Source organism: Otolemur garnettii, unplaced genomic scaffold (genome assembly GCF_000181295.1).
Source record: "Otolemur garnettii isolate 467f Iridium unplaced genomic scaffold, OtoGar3 scaffold00009, whole genome shotgun sequence".
Lineage (NCBI taxonomy): Eukaryota > Metazoa > Chordata > Mammalia > Primates > Galagidae > Otolemur > Otolemur garnettii.
In genome coordinates, this window is record NW_003852404.1 from 448,910 (window position 1) to 466,409 (window position 17,500).

Sequence of the window (17,500 nt, forward strand, 5' to 3'; positions counted from 1 at the left end):
AAAAAAAAAAAAAAAAAAAACCCAAACTTCACTTCACTTTGTGTCTTGTGCTAAAGTATATCATTAAATTTACTTTAAAATTGTTTTTACTGGTTTAAATTTAATTTGTTATCTAGATCAAGGGCTGGTCACAACAGCCCATGGGGCCAAATTCAGCCTACTGCCTGTTTTTGTACATAAAACTTTTACTAGCATACAGCCACGTCCATTCATTTATGTATTATCTGTGACTGCTTTTGTGCTATAATGACACTGTTGAGATAGACACCACAGGACCTGCAAAGACTAAGATATTATTTGGCCCTCTAGGAAAAGAAATTGGTTAACCCCTGATCTAGATGGAACCTTAGTCCCATTTTTGTTTTATTTAAAAAATGCAAGGCTACTGTAGAATAGACTGCCAGTGGTAGCCTAACTGCAAGGAGGTAAGGATTGGCTTATTGTTTGTGATAAGGCTAAATAGATATACTACAGAAAAAGTTGCCTATAAAACAAAAAATGTTCATGAACCCATGTACTGCCATCATAAAATAAAATATTTTTATTCAAAAGGAAGAGGGCAATCCCAATCAACAAGTAAAATTTAAAGAAAAAAATGGGGTGGTGCCTGTGGCTCAGTGAGTGGGGCACCGGCCACATATACTGAGGGTGGCAGGCTCAAACCCAGGCCTAGCCAAACTGCAAGGGAAAAAATAGCTGGGCGTTGTGGCAGGCGCCTGTAGTCCCAGCTACTCAGGAGGCTGAGGCAAGAGAATCACCTAAGCCCAGGAGTTGGAGGCTGCTGTGAGCTGTGACTCTACAGCACTCTACTGAGGGTCACAGAGTGAGACTCTCTCTAAAAAAAAAAAAAATCAAAAAAAACTTTAAAAAAAGCAAGTAATGCTTTAATATATTCAAAGGAATGGTTATTTCAAGGCAAGTAGTATTAAAGTCATATAAGAAACTACAAAACAGTATCAAAAGCAACAATCTATGTGAAACAAAATTACAGTGAAATGCTTTGGTAGCAAGTGGGTTTTTTTTGTTTGTTTGTTTGTTTGTTTTTTTTGTCGCCCTTGGTAGAGTGTGGTGACATCCCAGCTCACAGCAACCTCAAACTCTTGGGCTTAAGTGATTCTCTTGCCTCAGCTTCTCAAGTAGCTGGGACCACAGGTACCTGCCATATCAGCCGGCTTTTTTTTTTGGGTTGTAGTTGTCATTGTTGTCTAGCAGGCCCAGGCTTGCTTTGAACCCACCAGCTCCAGTGTATATGGAGTGGCACCTTAGCCACTGAGCTACAGGTGCCAAGCCAGCAAGTGGCATTTTTTGCAACTTAGTTATTAAATTTACCTAATCTTTCACATTAACTTGATATTTTTATTATCCCCAAGCTCAAATTTTTTTCATCATCTGCTTCTTCTAATTGCCTTTGTTACCAAGAAATCTCTCCATTTAGATAGAAAAGAAACTGTACTCTCAAAATAGCCATCCTCTACTCAAAAATAATGAGCAAGGAATACCTGTTCTACTACCATCTCAAAGTTAAAGAAATAAGACATCTTTCTGTAGCACAATGATGTCCCACATGGCAATATTCTTTCTGCTGCTACTTGACTGCTGATCCATAAAACAATATAGATTAAAGTACACCAGGTTATTTCATCAGTGTACTTGAAATTTTAATATTTCTTATCTTTGGCTTTCTTACATTAAAGGAAAGCAACATGTTAAATAGCAAAGACAATATAGGGAAATTATCTCCTGCTTATATATGAAAAATTTTTGGATTCATGCCTTTCTTTGTTTTTCAACTACGATATACTTCTTACTAAATCCAAATACTTATTTATAGCAAAGATCCTTAAAAGCCAAAGTAAGAAATTACAAGATAGTATGCAGAACATGGGTCTAATCAGTTTTTAAAGTAATCTCACATGTAAGCATTTTAAGCCCCACCCCCCACCTTTTCTGAGTGGGGGTTTGAATAATATCAAATGTGTATATATAATTGGGCAGTGCCTGTGGCTCAGTGAGTAGGTTGCTGGCCCCATATACTGAGGGTGGCAGGTTTGAACCCAGTCCTGGCCAATCTGCAAAAATAGCCAGGCATTGTGGCAGGAGGCTGAGGCAAGAGAATCACTTAAGCCCAAGAGCTGGAGGTTGCTGTGAACTGTGACACCACAGCACTCTACCAAGGGTGACAAAGTGAGACTCTGTCTCTAAAAAAAAAAAGTGTATATAATTTATAATTTCTAATTTTTACCCCTTAATAATTTTCTAATGTTATTACTAAATGAAAATATTAAATGCTTACATGATAGATTGCGTTTTAGAAAAGAAAATAATAAAGTTCTATCTAGACAAATAATTAAATTTAAACCAATGATAAAAAATTCCAAGGCACTTTTTAACAGAAGACACAGAAATAAATGAAGGCTATTTCTAGGAACTTAAGGAAAGGAATACTTCCACTACGAAAAGCTCTTTCAATTAGATGCTACACTTGATCTTAGCCAAAAGGCCAAGATGCGATAGCTCTTTCAATTAGAGAAAATAAAATTTGAAGCAGTTAAATTCCTTCCACTTTCTAAACCATTTGTAATATAACAATTTTTATTAGAATATACACCTTTCATATGAACAAGCATTTATACTTCAATAACTCAATCTTTCTATCTTCTAAACTCATGACTACCACTATTGCATGAAGTGGTTTCATGGTATCTTTCTTAAAAAGTATTTTCAATAACACAAAATAACAGGTTTGAAATTAAATCATTTAAAAATGAATATACTGCTGAATGCTAAGTAAAGACTGGCTATGTATTCATTAAGATCTCTAGCTTGGTAAGTTATCAATTACTGTTTTCTAATAATTATGTTTAAAGAAAATTAGTTTGGACACCTACTTTTCACAGAAGTCATTCAGGACACCCCAGTAACCTTCAGGAACAACAAACCATTCACAGTCACCTGGGCCAATATTTATGTTAACTGAACAGAAGTTGTTATTTTCTTGATGACCTGAAATGTGAAAAGAAAAACATTAAAAAGCACACTATAAACTCTACAGAAAAATAGGTCTTTAGAAATGAAACCATACAAACATTCAACAGTAGTATTCAGTTCTTTATCACTGTAGCATTTTTGGGTTAACTCCTAACTTTAGTTAGAGCTTCTATGAAAGGCAGTATAAAATCATAGCTAAAAGCTTAATCTCTGGAGTCAGGCTCTTTGGTTTAGTCATTACATGAACCTGGGCAAGCTGGTAAACCTTTCTAACTCAATTACCTTATATTTAAGAGCAGATAACAATTCCTATAAATTACTGAGTTGTTTTAAAGATCAATGAAATAATGACTGCTTACAACAATGCCTAATACAGATGGCGTCTCAAATCGTAACAAGGTTACATCCCAATAAACCCATTATAAGCAGGAAAATATAATTTAAGTCAAAAAATGGATTTGATGCCCTGATAAATCCATTATATAGTCCAAAAATTATAAGCTGAACCATTTTAATTAAGTTGGGGGCCATCTGTACATAGTAAGCAATAATATTACGTATTATAGATATCATTACCATTATTTCCAATATGAGGTAATCTTCATTTCTCATAAGCAATATAACACACTGGAAAAGCAGCAAGATGCCTAGTTTTCAAAATATTAGCTTCTCTAGGAAGTGCTATCAGCAAAAATGGCAGAAACACATACACACACGCACACGTACCTGCACACAAAACTAGCTAAAAATTGTTAGCCGCAACCTTGCCAGAGCTCAGAGACAGTTAAAAGTTTACAGCAACCAACCAAATGCTTGACCAGGAGAGACATGACATAAATTTGATAGGAGATTTTTGTGGCACTTTAATTTAGTCCCACTCTTATTGCTCGTGCAGCAGTGGACTTAAAAGTCTACATTCCTGGTGTGAATGTCCCTGGTTCTAGAAGGAGCAGAATTGACTCTGTTCCCAAGGAACTGTGTGTGTCCGTTTTGACCTTACTGGGGTTTACCCAAGGACTGATGTATAAGAGATTCCTCTTTGTTATGCCTACCTCAGGACTCTCATCAGATAAGCTCCTTGATGGTACTCAGTACTTACAGTTGTCTCCTACTGCAGATAGATGGCTGGAATTGTCTATGGCACGGACTAAATAAAATTTAGCTCTAATTAAAATTAGAGATATTGGGACCTTGCCATCTAAATTAAAATCTCTTAGGGTAGAACCTTGAGAGCTTCTCTACAGGTTAGAAGATACACATCTGATCACAAAGTCCATTAAAATAAGTATCACTTATACATTTATTTATGTAACTCTAGAAACAAAGTGTTCCTTACCCCACACAAGATACTCAAAATAATGTTTTTTAAATTGAGCGCAACTAAACTATACATTCTTTCTAAGTTTGTGTTGTCCAATGTGACAACCACTTGAAATGTACATTGGAATATGTAGTACTTGCATTTGTACACATTGGATTTCAAAGACTTAATATGAAAAAATGTGAAAATCTCTATAACTTTATACTGATTACATATTGAAATATTTGGGGTATACTGGGTAAAATTAATTTCACCTTTTTACTTTAACATGACTATCAAAAATTTTACATTATATGTGACTTGTATTATATTTCTATTAGAACTATTGTAGAGGAATTTTTAAGTTTATAGAAGACCTTTTTAGAAGACTAATGTCATATAAACAAACAAACAAACAAAATCCCAGAACACTCTAAGTACAAGTGACAAAGAGGTAATCTGTCAAGTTTGCATTCTCCTTAGATTTGTAATGAAAAAGGGATTCTTCCTAATTGGAGAATGTCATTTGCATAAAATAATTTTAATTTGATGGGAGACACTTTCAATGAAAAGGAATCTTTATAGAACCAATCTGATAAGAAAACTAACTCTAGAAAATTCAAAGAGCTTGCTCAATATTTACGTCAGTGTCTAATGACAAAGTAGGGAGCAGAACATAGCTCTTCCATCAATTATTCCAGAACTTCTTAATCAACTATGGATAAAATATCACAAAAATAGGCTTCCAATGTCCTGAGGATAAAAACTATAACCAATAAGCCTAATCTGGGCTGTATAATAATTAAAATGCCCTGAGAGAACCTTTATTTTTTTTCAAATACTCATGCCTGGATCTCAATCTCAGAGATTCATCAATTATGCATTTTTTTAAGCTACCAGGAAATTCAAATGAGCAGCCAGGGCGAGGAACCACTCACCTGTATTACCCAGAAGTAAACATAGCCTTACTTAGAAACAATTCTTAAAGCAAGATTTAATAAGAAGGTGACAAATAAGGGAACAGTTTGCTTTTCAAACCATGGCTACAACAAGTAGTGAACAGAAGCACCTGAGGGAGATAAGCACCCTGCAGGCACTGGTATAGCTGAGCTGGTAAACATCAGTATCTCTTCTACTTGATCAGTGCAGGGATTGTGGCGATTGTTAAATATTTTGAATACAGCCTTGGTAAATTTCATGTCATTCCAAGGGAGCACAGAGAAGATTATACATTAGGGTTAGATTAAAATTTTAAGTCTAAAAACAATGTAATTTGTTTTATAAATGAAGAAAAAGACCCAGAGAAGGAATATTGTTTGCCAAAAGCGCTAAGTCTAATTACTTGCAAAATCCAGACTAGATACAAGGATGACTCTAGTAATGTCTCCCCATCAAGTGTTTCTTTAACTGTGAATTGCAACCTATACTTTCCTTTTTAAATGAAATAGAATAGAAATGATCATTTGAAGAAAATGTTGTTACAGGTCATGATATAAAATATACTTTTTATTGTGGCTTTAAGAAAACATTTAGAAAACATTATACTTGTCACTCTCTGTAGTAGATGGGATCAACAACAATCTTTAGGCCACAGGGACTTATTTTCCCAGAAGTGCTCCAATGACTCCTATCCAGATTAACTTTTTATAATGCTTCTGAACTATTATACTAAAAAAGATATTGCAAAGAGGGAAACGTAATAATCTGAGCCCACTTAAAGAATCTAATCTTAACAATAGAAACAATCCTTTCAGTTTTATTCATTATAAATGGAAAGATTCTGGTTTTCTTTGCATGTTTCACCTTTTGTTAGTTCTATTTTTCAACTGTATAAAATGTTATTTCACAAAAATTACCTGGTGTTCTGCTCCCTGGAACTTTCATGTATAGTTGAACTGTATTCATGCCCAGTATGGTATGACCAACATGGCTTAGAAGATTTCCTGCTGATACGACACGCACAAAAGCAGGAAGTTTAGTCAGCTCATGTAGCTGTAACTTCCACCTGCAATAAAGTTAACAGATCAAGAGTGAAACACTGCTACAAATATTTGTGGAAGTTAAAGATTTCTTCAAAACCTCTTGCTCCAAATAGAAACAATTAAATCTACAAATATTTCACTTTTGCATAGGAAATACTGGAATGCTTAAATTTTTAAGTTTTTCCAAAGAAAACTTCCCAGTGAAAAGAAGCATAAAAAATACAGACTATGCAAATAAAAGAAAAAACCTGACTTTCTATTTTTAGTTGTACTGTATAATTATATTTAAATATAAATATATATTTTATACAATTCTATTTCATGTAAATAAAAGAAAGATTTTTGTAATATGTAATTAGCATAAAGACAGAATGATGAAAAATTCTACTGGAGTTTTAAGTCAAAGAAAATAATTTAATTGTAAAACATAGCAAAAATAATTTAGCTTAAATTTGTATGTCAACTCAGAAAAATGACAAGAAATGAAATAGGAGAGAAAATTATAGATAATTCCCAATCTTGCAAAGGATAACTTTTTGCATCAGTTCATAGAGCTATTACTACAAGAACTTACTTTTTGTCATCAGACAGGTCAATGTTGGTCCCAAACTTTATGGTTTTAAAGGGTCCTTTCCTCTTCCTCCCAGAACTTAGAAAAGGAGACAACATTAGCAACATACCTTTTAAAAAAAAAATACTGAGTGGACATTAAAAATGACTTACTTATCTGAAGATGTAGATTCATTATCTGAGTGATCTTTATGATGACTTCTTTTCTCATTTTCTTCCTATAGATTAAGCAAAAAGCATACTAGCTTTATATTTTACAATTAGTAATCCTTTCCATCACACAACTAAGAAAAGGTTCATATGTACATTTAATGGTATTAACTAGGTTTTGAAAGTAAGTTTCCATAGGCCTCTTATACATGTAAATTTCTTCAAAGATCACACTAAATAAATACGCAAAAAAAGTCAAATCTCACTGGCATGGTATCTAACTTCCTCCACTAGCCACAAAATCACACTATAGATTCTCAAACTTGCCCCATTTTCAGTTAATATTTTGTTAATGGAGGTATGATATGACTTTTAGGTGTTAGTCATAAGATGGAATTATAGGTTAGATTAAGATTTAGTTGGGGACTTGCCCCATTTTCAAGGAGAAAAAGTGTAAAGGTAAAGGGTAAAGGGAAAGGTAAAATCCTTTTCTTTGGTTATGTAATCCTTACCATTTAAATACTCCAATGAAGTTTCAATCTTCATTATAAATGTTTCAAGCTAGTAGAGAAGCATGTACACATCAATAGCTATATGTACATGTGCAAGTAAGATGTTCTCTATTCTTGGCTTGGCGCCCATAGCTCAGTGGTTAGGGTGCCAGCCATATACACCGGGGCTGGCAGGTTCGAACCTAGCCCAGGCCTGCTAAACAACAATGACAACTACAACCCAAAAAATAGCTGGGTTTTGTGGCAGGCACCTGTGGTCCCAGCTGCTTGGGCAGCTGAGGCAAGAGAATCGCTTAAGCCCAAGAGTTGAAGGCTCCTGTGAGCTGTGACGCCAGGGCCCAGGGCAATATAGTGAGACTGTGCCTCAAAAAAAAAAAAAAAAAAAAAAAAGATGTTCTCCTTTCTTGATTACAAACAAATGGAAGAAGTTCTTCCTCGGTGGAAGAACTTCCTGGAATATAGTTATTCCACAAGGAATTATACACACATGATAAAATACTTACAACATAAGGAAATTAAGTGTCTGGATGATAAATATAGGTGCTTTTCAATGCAAATATTACTTTTTACAATTCTTGTATTACAGACATAGTATCATTTAACACTGCTCTATGATTTCTGAGTTTGCGATACTACTAGTCTTTTGGCTTCCCTCTCTTTAAAAATATACTTTCTGAATATTTGTCCATTTTTTCCACATGTAATAGTCCATGCTTCAAAGCACACTAAAAAAAATCCTTTCTTTAGTTATGTAATCATTACCATTTAAATACTCTGCTAGGGGCCAGGGAAGGTGGTCCACGCCTATAATCCCAGCACTATGAGAGACTGAGGTAGGAGGATTGCTTGAGCTCAGGAGTTCGAGACCAGCCTGAGTAAGACTGAGACCCTGTCTTTACTAAAAATAGAAAAAAGTTAGCTGGATTTGGTGGTATGTTCCTGTAGTCCCAGTTACTCAGGAGCATAAGTCAGGGGAATCACTTGAACCTAGGAGTTCTGAAATTGCAGTGAGAGGTACCATGACACTGCTGTACTTTACCCAAGGTAACAGAGTGAGATTCTATCTCAAAGAATTAAATATATACATACATACTCTGCCTCTTTATTATCTTTGTTTCTGAACTCCTTCAAATTTTCTTTTGATGATCTTTGAATCTTGATTACTATTTATTCTATTCTGATAATTCTATCATGTAATTGAAATCTCCTGAAAGTATGAACTACAGAGATTTACATGGAAAATGAATTCACTGCAACTTTGATATTTGCAGGACAGGTTTTATTAGATGAAATTTCTGTGTAGAATATAGGGAATGTCAGTGGGAAAGAAACACAAAGATACAATTTATAGATATAAATGATATTAAACACTTTCAGCCACACAGTAAGCGTCAGCTGTAGGACATGTGAAGAACAAACAACTTGGTGCAGACAAGTATCTGAGTAATACATTTCATAAACTCACTTTGTTGAATGTTTTGTGTTCATTTTGTGGGAGAATTCACAAAGCTGTTATAGTGCCAGGGGATTATCGTAATGCTTTAGTGCTAAAAGCCTGTGGGTGTTTTAATAATAATCTTCTGTTTATCAAATTTTTGCTTTATAAATTTTTCATAGATGTTGAAATAATTTCTATAAATTTCTACGTCTCCCTTAGTTTTCTTTTACAGGCTAAAGATTGGTCCAAAGAACACCAATGCTTCCTAGAGGAGTAGTCTACCAAATTATGATAATTTGACCAAACAAAAAAAAAAAAAAAAGAGAGAGAGAGAGAGAGAAGAAACATGACTCGAGATTTTGCAAGAATAAGACAAACCTGAGACTTAGTTTATCCTCTAAATCAATGGTTCTCAACCAGAAGTGATTTTGCCCTTTAAGAGTATTTATTCGGCATGCCTGAAAAACTTTGTGGGAGGCCACAGATACTACTAAATTATCATATAACACACAAGACAGTCCCTACAACAAAAAATCATCCAGCCCAAAATGTCAACAGTGTCAAAGAAACCCTGCTCTAACCGAAAATAGCCCAGAAATGAAGAGGTTATCTTGTTAGACAGTAATTCTATTTCCCTATAATTACATTTACGTTATCAACCCATAGATTAGCTTAAACTTTACTAAGAGCAAAAGCTGGATAGCACTTAAGTATTTTATATAACACAAAATAACGGGATGCTTACAAAAGTAATGTAGCCTTTCAAAACCCCAAAATAAGTAATCTTTAAAACTGTAAAACAAAAGTAAATACTTACTCTCAATGATTCCTGGAATGAGGAGGCCTGATACTGTGCATATTTAGCAATTGTAGTATGAGATCGATTACTTTCACAATGCCAGATTTTCTTCGTTCCAGTGGGATCCCAGTTCTCATCTGCTGGCTGCAACAATTGTGTCCTCACTTCTACTATATGTTCATTGTTAGCTTCCACCAAAGTTTTAGTAGAGAAAAGTCCCAGGTCTTCATAAATAAATAAATGTAGTTAATAAACAATAATATATTTGGGATATTTTTAAATGCCTTATTTTTTAAGGAAAAAAAAAAGAAATAAAGAAAAGATAAACCAACCAGGAGCTCTGCACAACCTGGGCATTGAGCCATTTACAGAACCAAACACTGAAGCCCTCCTTGGACCTTACATCAAAGACTTCCCTGAACCTAACTGGATCTAATTGACATGTCATCCCACTAGGGAAAAAAATTAAAGGTACAATGACTGAAGTTTCACCTATTTAATTTTTTCAGATGCCAGGAAATTGATGGGGCTATAATACTTCTAATAAGTACTATAGCATCAAGTTTTCACCTATATTTTATGTCCAAAATTTCTGCTGTTAACCTAAATCACAATTGTATGATTACCAAAAATAAAAGGTTCATCTGAAAACCACTAAGAAATTATAAGCAACCACTATCACCATCATATTGTCACATCATAAATTAAAGAACTAACACACACAGACACAAACGCTCCTATAGCCAGAAAAATATAGAAATGAAAACATTAAAACATAAAAAACAAATTTCTGCCAGTGCCTTAAAAGTTAAAACATAATGAAATATACAATTTTTTAATTTTTTATTTAAAACTTACCTAACTTAAGAGCTCCAGCAAGGCCACGTATTACAGTAACAGGGTTGCTTGGATTTGTACAAAATTGATGTAATGGAGGAAAGAAAGCATCACGCTTATTTTCCAACTGTAAAATTAAAATATGTGGCTTAGATCTTAGGAAAACAGAAATTTTACTTAAACATTACCCCCCAAATTCATATCCATTATTTATCATAATTTAAATAAAAATGTATCTTATGTATTGACATGTCTATTTTACATTTCACAATATTTTATCAGTATGTCTTTTGATTATAATTTTAATTAGACAATAACCATATACATTTCTCTTTTCTACCTTACTGTGAAAAAATATTTAGGAGAAATGAAATTTAAAATAACTCAAAATCAAAGTGTTTCAAATATTTTTCAGCCTCAAAAACTCCTGTCATAAAAAGACAAACTCTGTATGATTCCATTTATATGAGGTATCTAAAGTGGTCAGATTCATAGAATTAGAAAGTGGAATGGTAATTGCCAGGGACTGACAGGAAGGGGAAATGGGGAGTTGTTTAATGTGTAGAGTTTCAGTTTGGCAAGATGAAAAAACTCTGGACATTAGTTGTACAATGATGTAAAATATGCTCAACACTACTGAACTGTACATTTAGAAATGGTTAACATGGCAAATTTTATGTAATTTTTAAAAATCACAATAAAAAATTAAAGAGGAGAAAGGAAAATATTGTTTAAAAAAAATACTATCAAAATGAAAGCAGGCTGAAGACCCATAAAAGATAAAAGCTTTGCATTTTTCCCCCTCAGATCTCAATTTAAGGGTTTTCTTATATATCTACTCCAGTATTTCCTTTACATAGGAAGTATAACAAATAACAATTAATACGACAACATTTGGCCTCTAGAGGGCAAAGGGGCCAAATCTATAAAACAAATTCTAGGATAAGTTTGTAGATACAAGACCATTCTAAGTAAATTACCCTAATTAGATATATAACTTAAAAATTTTTTCATTTGGAGTAGAAGCAGGAAGACGGAAGGACATGGGGTAGGGAAACCTATTTGGGAGTCACAGAAATAGAAATTGTTCTGCTGGGTGGTGGGAGGGTGACTGGAAAGATCACCTATATTTCTGTCTAACAAGGGTACAAGTGAATTTTTCTAGAACTAGAATATAAATGTTTTGACACAATGACTATGCAAATGACATGAAATTTATGTGAACCAGCTTGATGAAAGTATTTCAAAATGTATATGAAAACACTACACTGTACCCCATGTTTGCATTAATGTATATAGCTATCATTTAATAAAAAAAAAAAGAAATTGTTTTGATTGAACTCTTACCAACTTTCTGTATCAGATGTTTAAATTTTTATAAAGTAAAACTAATATCTGGTTTTAAATGTTTTAATAATCTATTAGGTGATTATGTATCTATTATCACATTTATGTTTTCAAACACTTTTTGTGAAGGTACATACTACCTTTTTTTGGTAGGTGTATAAAATAGAATGAATTATTAAGGTCTACATTACTAGTAGAAGGGAGATTTAAAACCATATTTACTCAAGAAAGTTATACTTTTAGGTAGCTTTTGCCTAATGCAGCTCAAAATTAGGGCACTTAAAAAGTTATTACTCACTATTCTAATATAATCACAGTTAACAGCTGAGAAGGCATTTTTAGAATGCTATTACCAAATCTTTTAAAATACATCATTTTTCCCAAAACATATTTAAGCCTCTATAAATAACTGTAATGTTTACTAAAGGGCATTCATATAATATTTTAAAAAAAATTTGTAAAAGACAAGTAGGTGTAAACACTGGTTTTATTTCTACTCAGTCAATTCAGACTCACATAAATACTAGGTGTAGGTGGATTCAACTTGTCCTTTGGCAAAGGAGGGTATGGTGAAGATGGTGGTCTTGGAGGTGGACATTTATCCAACAAAATGCTACTGTTAGATAAGCCATTTTTACCTAGATTCCTTAAAAAAAAAAGAAGAAGAAGAAGAAGGGAGAATAAATCAATTGTACATTTATTTAGAAAAACAGGTAAAAATTCTCATTAACTCCTAATTAAATTATGGGGCACTTGCATAAATCCATGAGGTTTAGATCCATCAGGTAAAGTTATGAATGATTAATATCAGTAAATACTTCTCTTGATACCTATGTATCTTCCATTGAAGAAAATTATTGAACACATGGATTACTGATGACATTCCTTATTTTGCTTATAATTTTTCAATTTATTCTCTTTACCTGAGCTCAAATTATTCTCTTTATAAACATGAGCTCCAGTTTCCTCTCCACTATCACATTCATTTCTGTCAAATGTTAAAACATTAACTTAATGTTTTAAGTTACCAAAAGGTGTGGGGAGTGTCCAACCTGCAGGTCACATGCCAATTCTGCTATGTTTTTTATCTGTAGTGTTCAACATCAGTACACAGGGACTATTATTTTGGGTGGGGATAGCTAAATCAGCTTTCCTTAGTGTTTGTGTATTTACTGCATGGCCCAAGACAACACTTAACTCTTCCAATGCAGGGCAGAAAAGTAAAAAGGTTGGACACCCCTCACACAGATAATAGTAACAACAGAATATGTCTTTCTTCCCATGTCTCATCTTAGCAATTATAACCAGAATGTCTTTGTGACAACTCTCAAGCCTGAGATTGTTTTCTTTTCTCAAATCTGAAAAAAAAATTTTCCTTGACTACTGGGATTCAGAAAAACTGCAATCTACTAAACTTTACAGAAATTACAGTATTTTGTTTAAAACAATGTATACATAATATAGGTGCTATCCATTCTCTGACACTGTAAATAATTATTACTTACTATTTGGGGTTTCTTTTCCTTTAATTAAGGTATTGCTATTAAATTATAAATTCTTAAAACAAGGTAGACTTATACTCTAACTATAATTCTCTTGGTACAAGAAAATAAGAAAAATATTTATAATTTCTTAAAGTTTGCATCCAATTTGGAAAATCAGAAAGAAATAATTTTGAGCCTTTAAACCACTCCAAGTTAAATATAACTTACCTCACTCCATTATAAGCTCAAAAACAACTGCTGCATTAAAATATTAACAACTTTCAAACATATTAAAATTTCAGTAAGAATTTCAAAATTTTAACTGTTGTGGGAAGTCAACTTAGTAACTTAAGAGGGAATCATTTTTCACTACAAATTATAGAGTAACACAGGTTGAAACAAAATTAATTTTTCTTATTTTGCTATGTTTTTGCTACACTGAAAAAAAATCTTAAAACTCAGCCTGTTTGGATTGGCACTAAGATAACTAAGGCTTAAAATTCCACTGTTAAGACATTATAATAAATAATAACATGGGTTTCACTTTCTTAATTTTTTCAACTACAACTCCAAGTACAAACAAAAGAGTTCATGGTAGGTCTCAAAGGAATGAATTAAGTTTAAAATAATGATTTTTAAATAAAAGTATGTGTAATAGTTACTAAATCGTAATTTTAAGTTCAGCTAACAATTAAGGTTAAAAAGGTTAAATAAATGAATATTTTATCTACTCAACATTAGTTTTCAACGTTTCTCCACAAAGTATGCAAACCCTGTACATTTAAAGAAAGACATACATTTAAGTTTTTAGATTTAGGTATAAAATTGATACTAACTTATAAACTCCATAGAATTTTGCATTAACAAATAGAAAATTCTTGTCAGAAATTGGTAAACAAATAATTCAAGTATTATCATTAAACCATTGCAAGACAGAACATTCACAACTTCCACATAAATATTACTTTTCAAGCTGAATGGTGTATCTGCCACTCTTTAACTTTGGAATTTAAACTGAATACTCTCAGAATACATAAAACTTATTCTCCAGAAAGGAAGTGGATATACTTCTGTATAGTACATGATTAATATGTTAAAGAAACTGAAAGATATGGACCATGTAGTAAAACTGTATCATAAAAGAGTATCTCATGCTAATTAAATGTGGCACCAAAATTTAAGCTTCTACAACATTTTCTGGCACTATCATTTTTATAGTTCTGTAAGAATTTTAAAAAGAAAAAAGGAAAGTAAAACAATAAAAATTGTTGCTGCCTATATTTTAAAACAGAAAAGAAAAAGGTGAAGCATAACTAAGGGAGCTGATAATGATTCAACCACTTAAATGTTGCAATTACAATTTTAAATGAAAGAAATATTCAGTCATTTAATGTACACCACAAAACACTACAACATTAAAATAAAGAATCAGATTTTAAAATAACCATCAATTTAAAAACTCACTACATGTGAAAATAAGAGGGCACACAGAATAAATAGTACAAAGAAGTCCTATATAGCAAATTCTTATGGAGTTTCAAACATGGAGATTATCTGGCTATTAAATCAAGTGTGAAACAAATAGGAAGGATGAATACTTGTCCATGTAACAACTATAAGCTTTTTTCACTTAAAATATTCTTATCAATCTTAACGCGGAGGGGCTATGAATAACAGACTTTATCTTCTGAACACATAAGCATCCAACATTGTTTAGACTACCTCAAGCTAAACAATGAAACTTTAATATAAAATGCAAAGTAGCAAAAGAAGCAGATGTTGGAAAGAATTTACATACTGTCTCATTATAAGTCCTTTTCTCCCATTTTGAAGCTCTTTCTCTGAGCAAGCAGAGTAGGGAGAAGTTAGTCATTGCCCAATTACTTAAATTATCAACTTAAACTTATTTTCAAATTTACCCACAGCATTTGGTAGAGAAATGAGAAGAAAAAGTGCTCTGTGGATAAAATTCATCTATGCTTTAATCATCTTTTGTTAGGAAGCTCCTACACCAGAAACATCAAGTCTTTTGCGTCTGTTATTTTCCCCTTCTTTCAGTTCTGGACTCCTGCTGGCAAAGGGCACCGTCAACAGAACACAGAAACAAATGGCAAACATGACACCTATCATTTGCCATCTTAACTTTTTATATAAGCCTCAGAAAATTTTTATATCAAATTCATCAGAGAATGTTTTTTGTCTCATCATGTTAATAAACTGAGACCTAGATTTACTGAAATAACCCAAACAATGCCATGGACCTAGTGTTTTGATGAATCTAGCTATTTACAAGATATATACGGTATATCAAATTAAGTCTCTATAATAAGGCAAAATTGCCTTTATGAGTTAAAAGCTGAAAAAGAAACTATAACAATATATTTCAATAGTCTGAAGAGAATGTTCATATATGCCTCAAAAATGACAATCTTTTTTTAGAAGATTATGATCTTTAATACATTAAGAAATGATAAACTAAGCACCCACTGCATAAAACTTTATTAATGCAAACTGTTACTGTACAGAGTTTATAACCTGGGAAACAGAACATAGCTCCATGGAACTCTCTCTGACAATATTCCTCCAGAAATCCCTTAGCAGAGTGAGAGCAGAATATCTAAGAAACAGAACAGAGGATCCAGTAGTCAAGAAGGAAGCACGTAGAAGATGGGTGAATTAGCACCGAGCCAAGGTACTATGCCTGAGGAGAGCTAAGTATAGCATTTGATCTGGACACCATTTTCTTTGGGCCCAGAGTTGAAGTGAATAATCATATAACAAAAAAGACTACTATAAAAATCTATAATATAAAAATTTCTAAAGAATCAAATTTTAGAAATTCAGGAACCTCATTACATGCTTTAGAAGAATTTAATTCAGAGATTATCCAATGTGGTTTTAAGTTACTGACATTAAAAAAAATCTTGCCGAGATACGAAAATGCTGCCAGAAATGTGGATCTAATAGACAGAAAAAAGAAAAAGTGTGAAAAAAATGTACCTGCTGCTTTTTTATGTCAGAATAATTAAAGATAACAACTAGTTAAAATTTGACAGGAAATAACGAAAACAGAAAATAAAACACAGATTGGAAGGTACTTTAAACACACAACTTTAGTCATTAAATGATAAATTAAATTAATTGAAAATTATTTTAATTCTTCTTGCCCATACTCCATTGCTCCTGCCTAATGCCCTTCCCATGAAGCAAACTATGAAGAACAAAATTTCATTTCACCTCAATCATTTGTCAGCAACATATAATTAGCGGTGGAGCCACGATATGTTCTAATAAAATAATCTGAAGAGCAGAAATAATAACTACACTTTTAGGTAACAAAATAAGACACATAAGCACTAGTAGATGTAGGAAGAGATTTATATAGCTATTAAGTGAGCACTGTTTTAAACTTTAAAATGTAAAAGCTATGTTAAATGGTCAATGTAGACAAAGTAAAATTGATGTTTATATTTTTTATTTGTAGAATGCTTATTTTCTATATGCTACTTTATGATAATCTACAACCAAAAAAGGGTCTTTTTAAAATCCACTATTTGACTGCTCAAACTTAGAAATTTAAAGTGCTAGAAAATATTGCAAAATTCTTTCTTGTGTTTGTTCCAGGTATTTTACCCAACTTTCATTCAAGATTGAGTCACTTATAATAATTACAAATGAGAAAAACTAATTATGTGCCATGAACAATGAAAAGGCCATTACGAATGTACCAGGGAGTACCAAAAAATGTATATACATTTTAAGAGTTGTTATCTATGTATTACTTTTTGAAGATGAATTGAATTGTGATAGTAATGTGTAGTATGACATTCACTTAAAAGATGGTGTTAATCAATGTGACCATTACCATGCAATAGGCAGGACAAAGAAAATGGCAGAAACATGGCTGTCCCTGGAGAAGCACAAGACCCTTTTGAAGTGGTATTTGAAATTAAAGAACATTATGGAAGTACAGGGGTAATGGAGGTATAAGTATGGGAGACCTTAAAGGATGTGGTATACCACATACTTCAGCGTACAGCATGCACAACTGTACAAGTGGACACTTTGGTTAATGTTGCCAGAATCAGAAGTG

The 17,500-nt window shown here is 32.7% G+C and overlaps 1 protein-coding gene across 13 annotated transcripts in view; it reads right to left on the reverse strand.

Moving 5' to 3' along the window:
* The window catches only part of KDM6A (lysine demethylase 6A), a 234,202-nt gene that overhangs the window by 22,929 nt on the left and 193,773 nt on the right, over positions 1 to 17,500 (reverse strand). For all 13 annotated transcript variants that reach the window (XM_003783789.2, XM_003783787.2, XM_023509757.1 and 10 more), the window contains 7 exons: positions 12,440 to 12,569; positions 10,598 to 10,703; positions 9,758 to 9,963; positions 6,994 to 7,058; positions 6,845 to 6,919; positions 6,145 to 6,293; positions 2,889 to 3,003 (listed from right to left, as the gene is read on the reverse strand). In XM_003783789.2, coding sequence (XP_003783837.1) covers positions 2,889 to 3,003; positions 6,145 to 6,293; positions 6,845 to 6,919; positions 6,994 to 7,058; positions 9,758 to 9,963; positions 10,598 to 10,703; positions 12,440 to 12,569 — 846 coding nt within the window. The remainder of the gene's footprint in view (positions 1 to 2,888; positions 3,004 to 6,144; positions 6,294 to 6,844; positions 6,920 to 6,993; positions 7,059 to 9,757; positions 9,964 to 10,597; positions 10,704 to 12,439; positions 12,570 to 17,500) is intronic.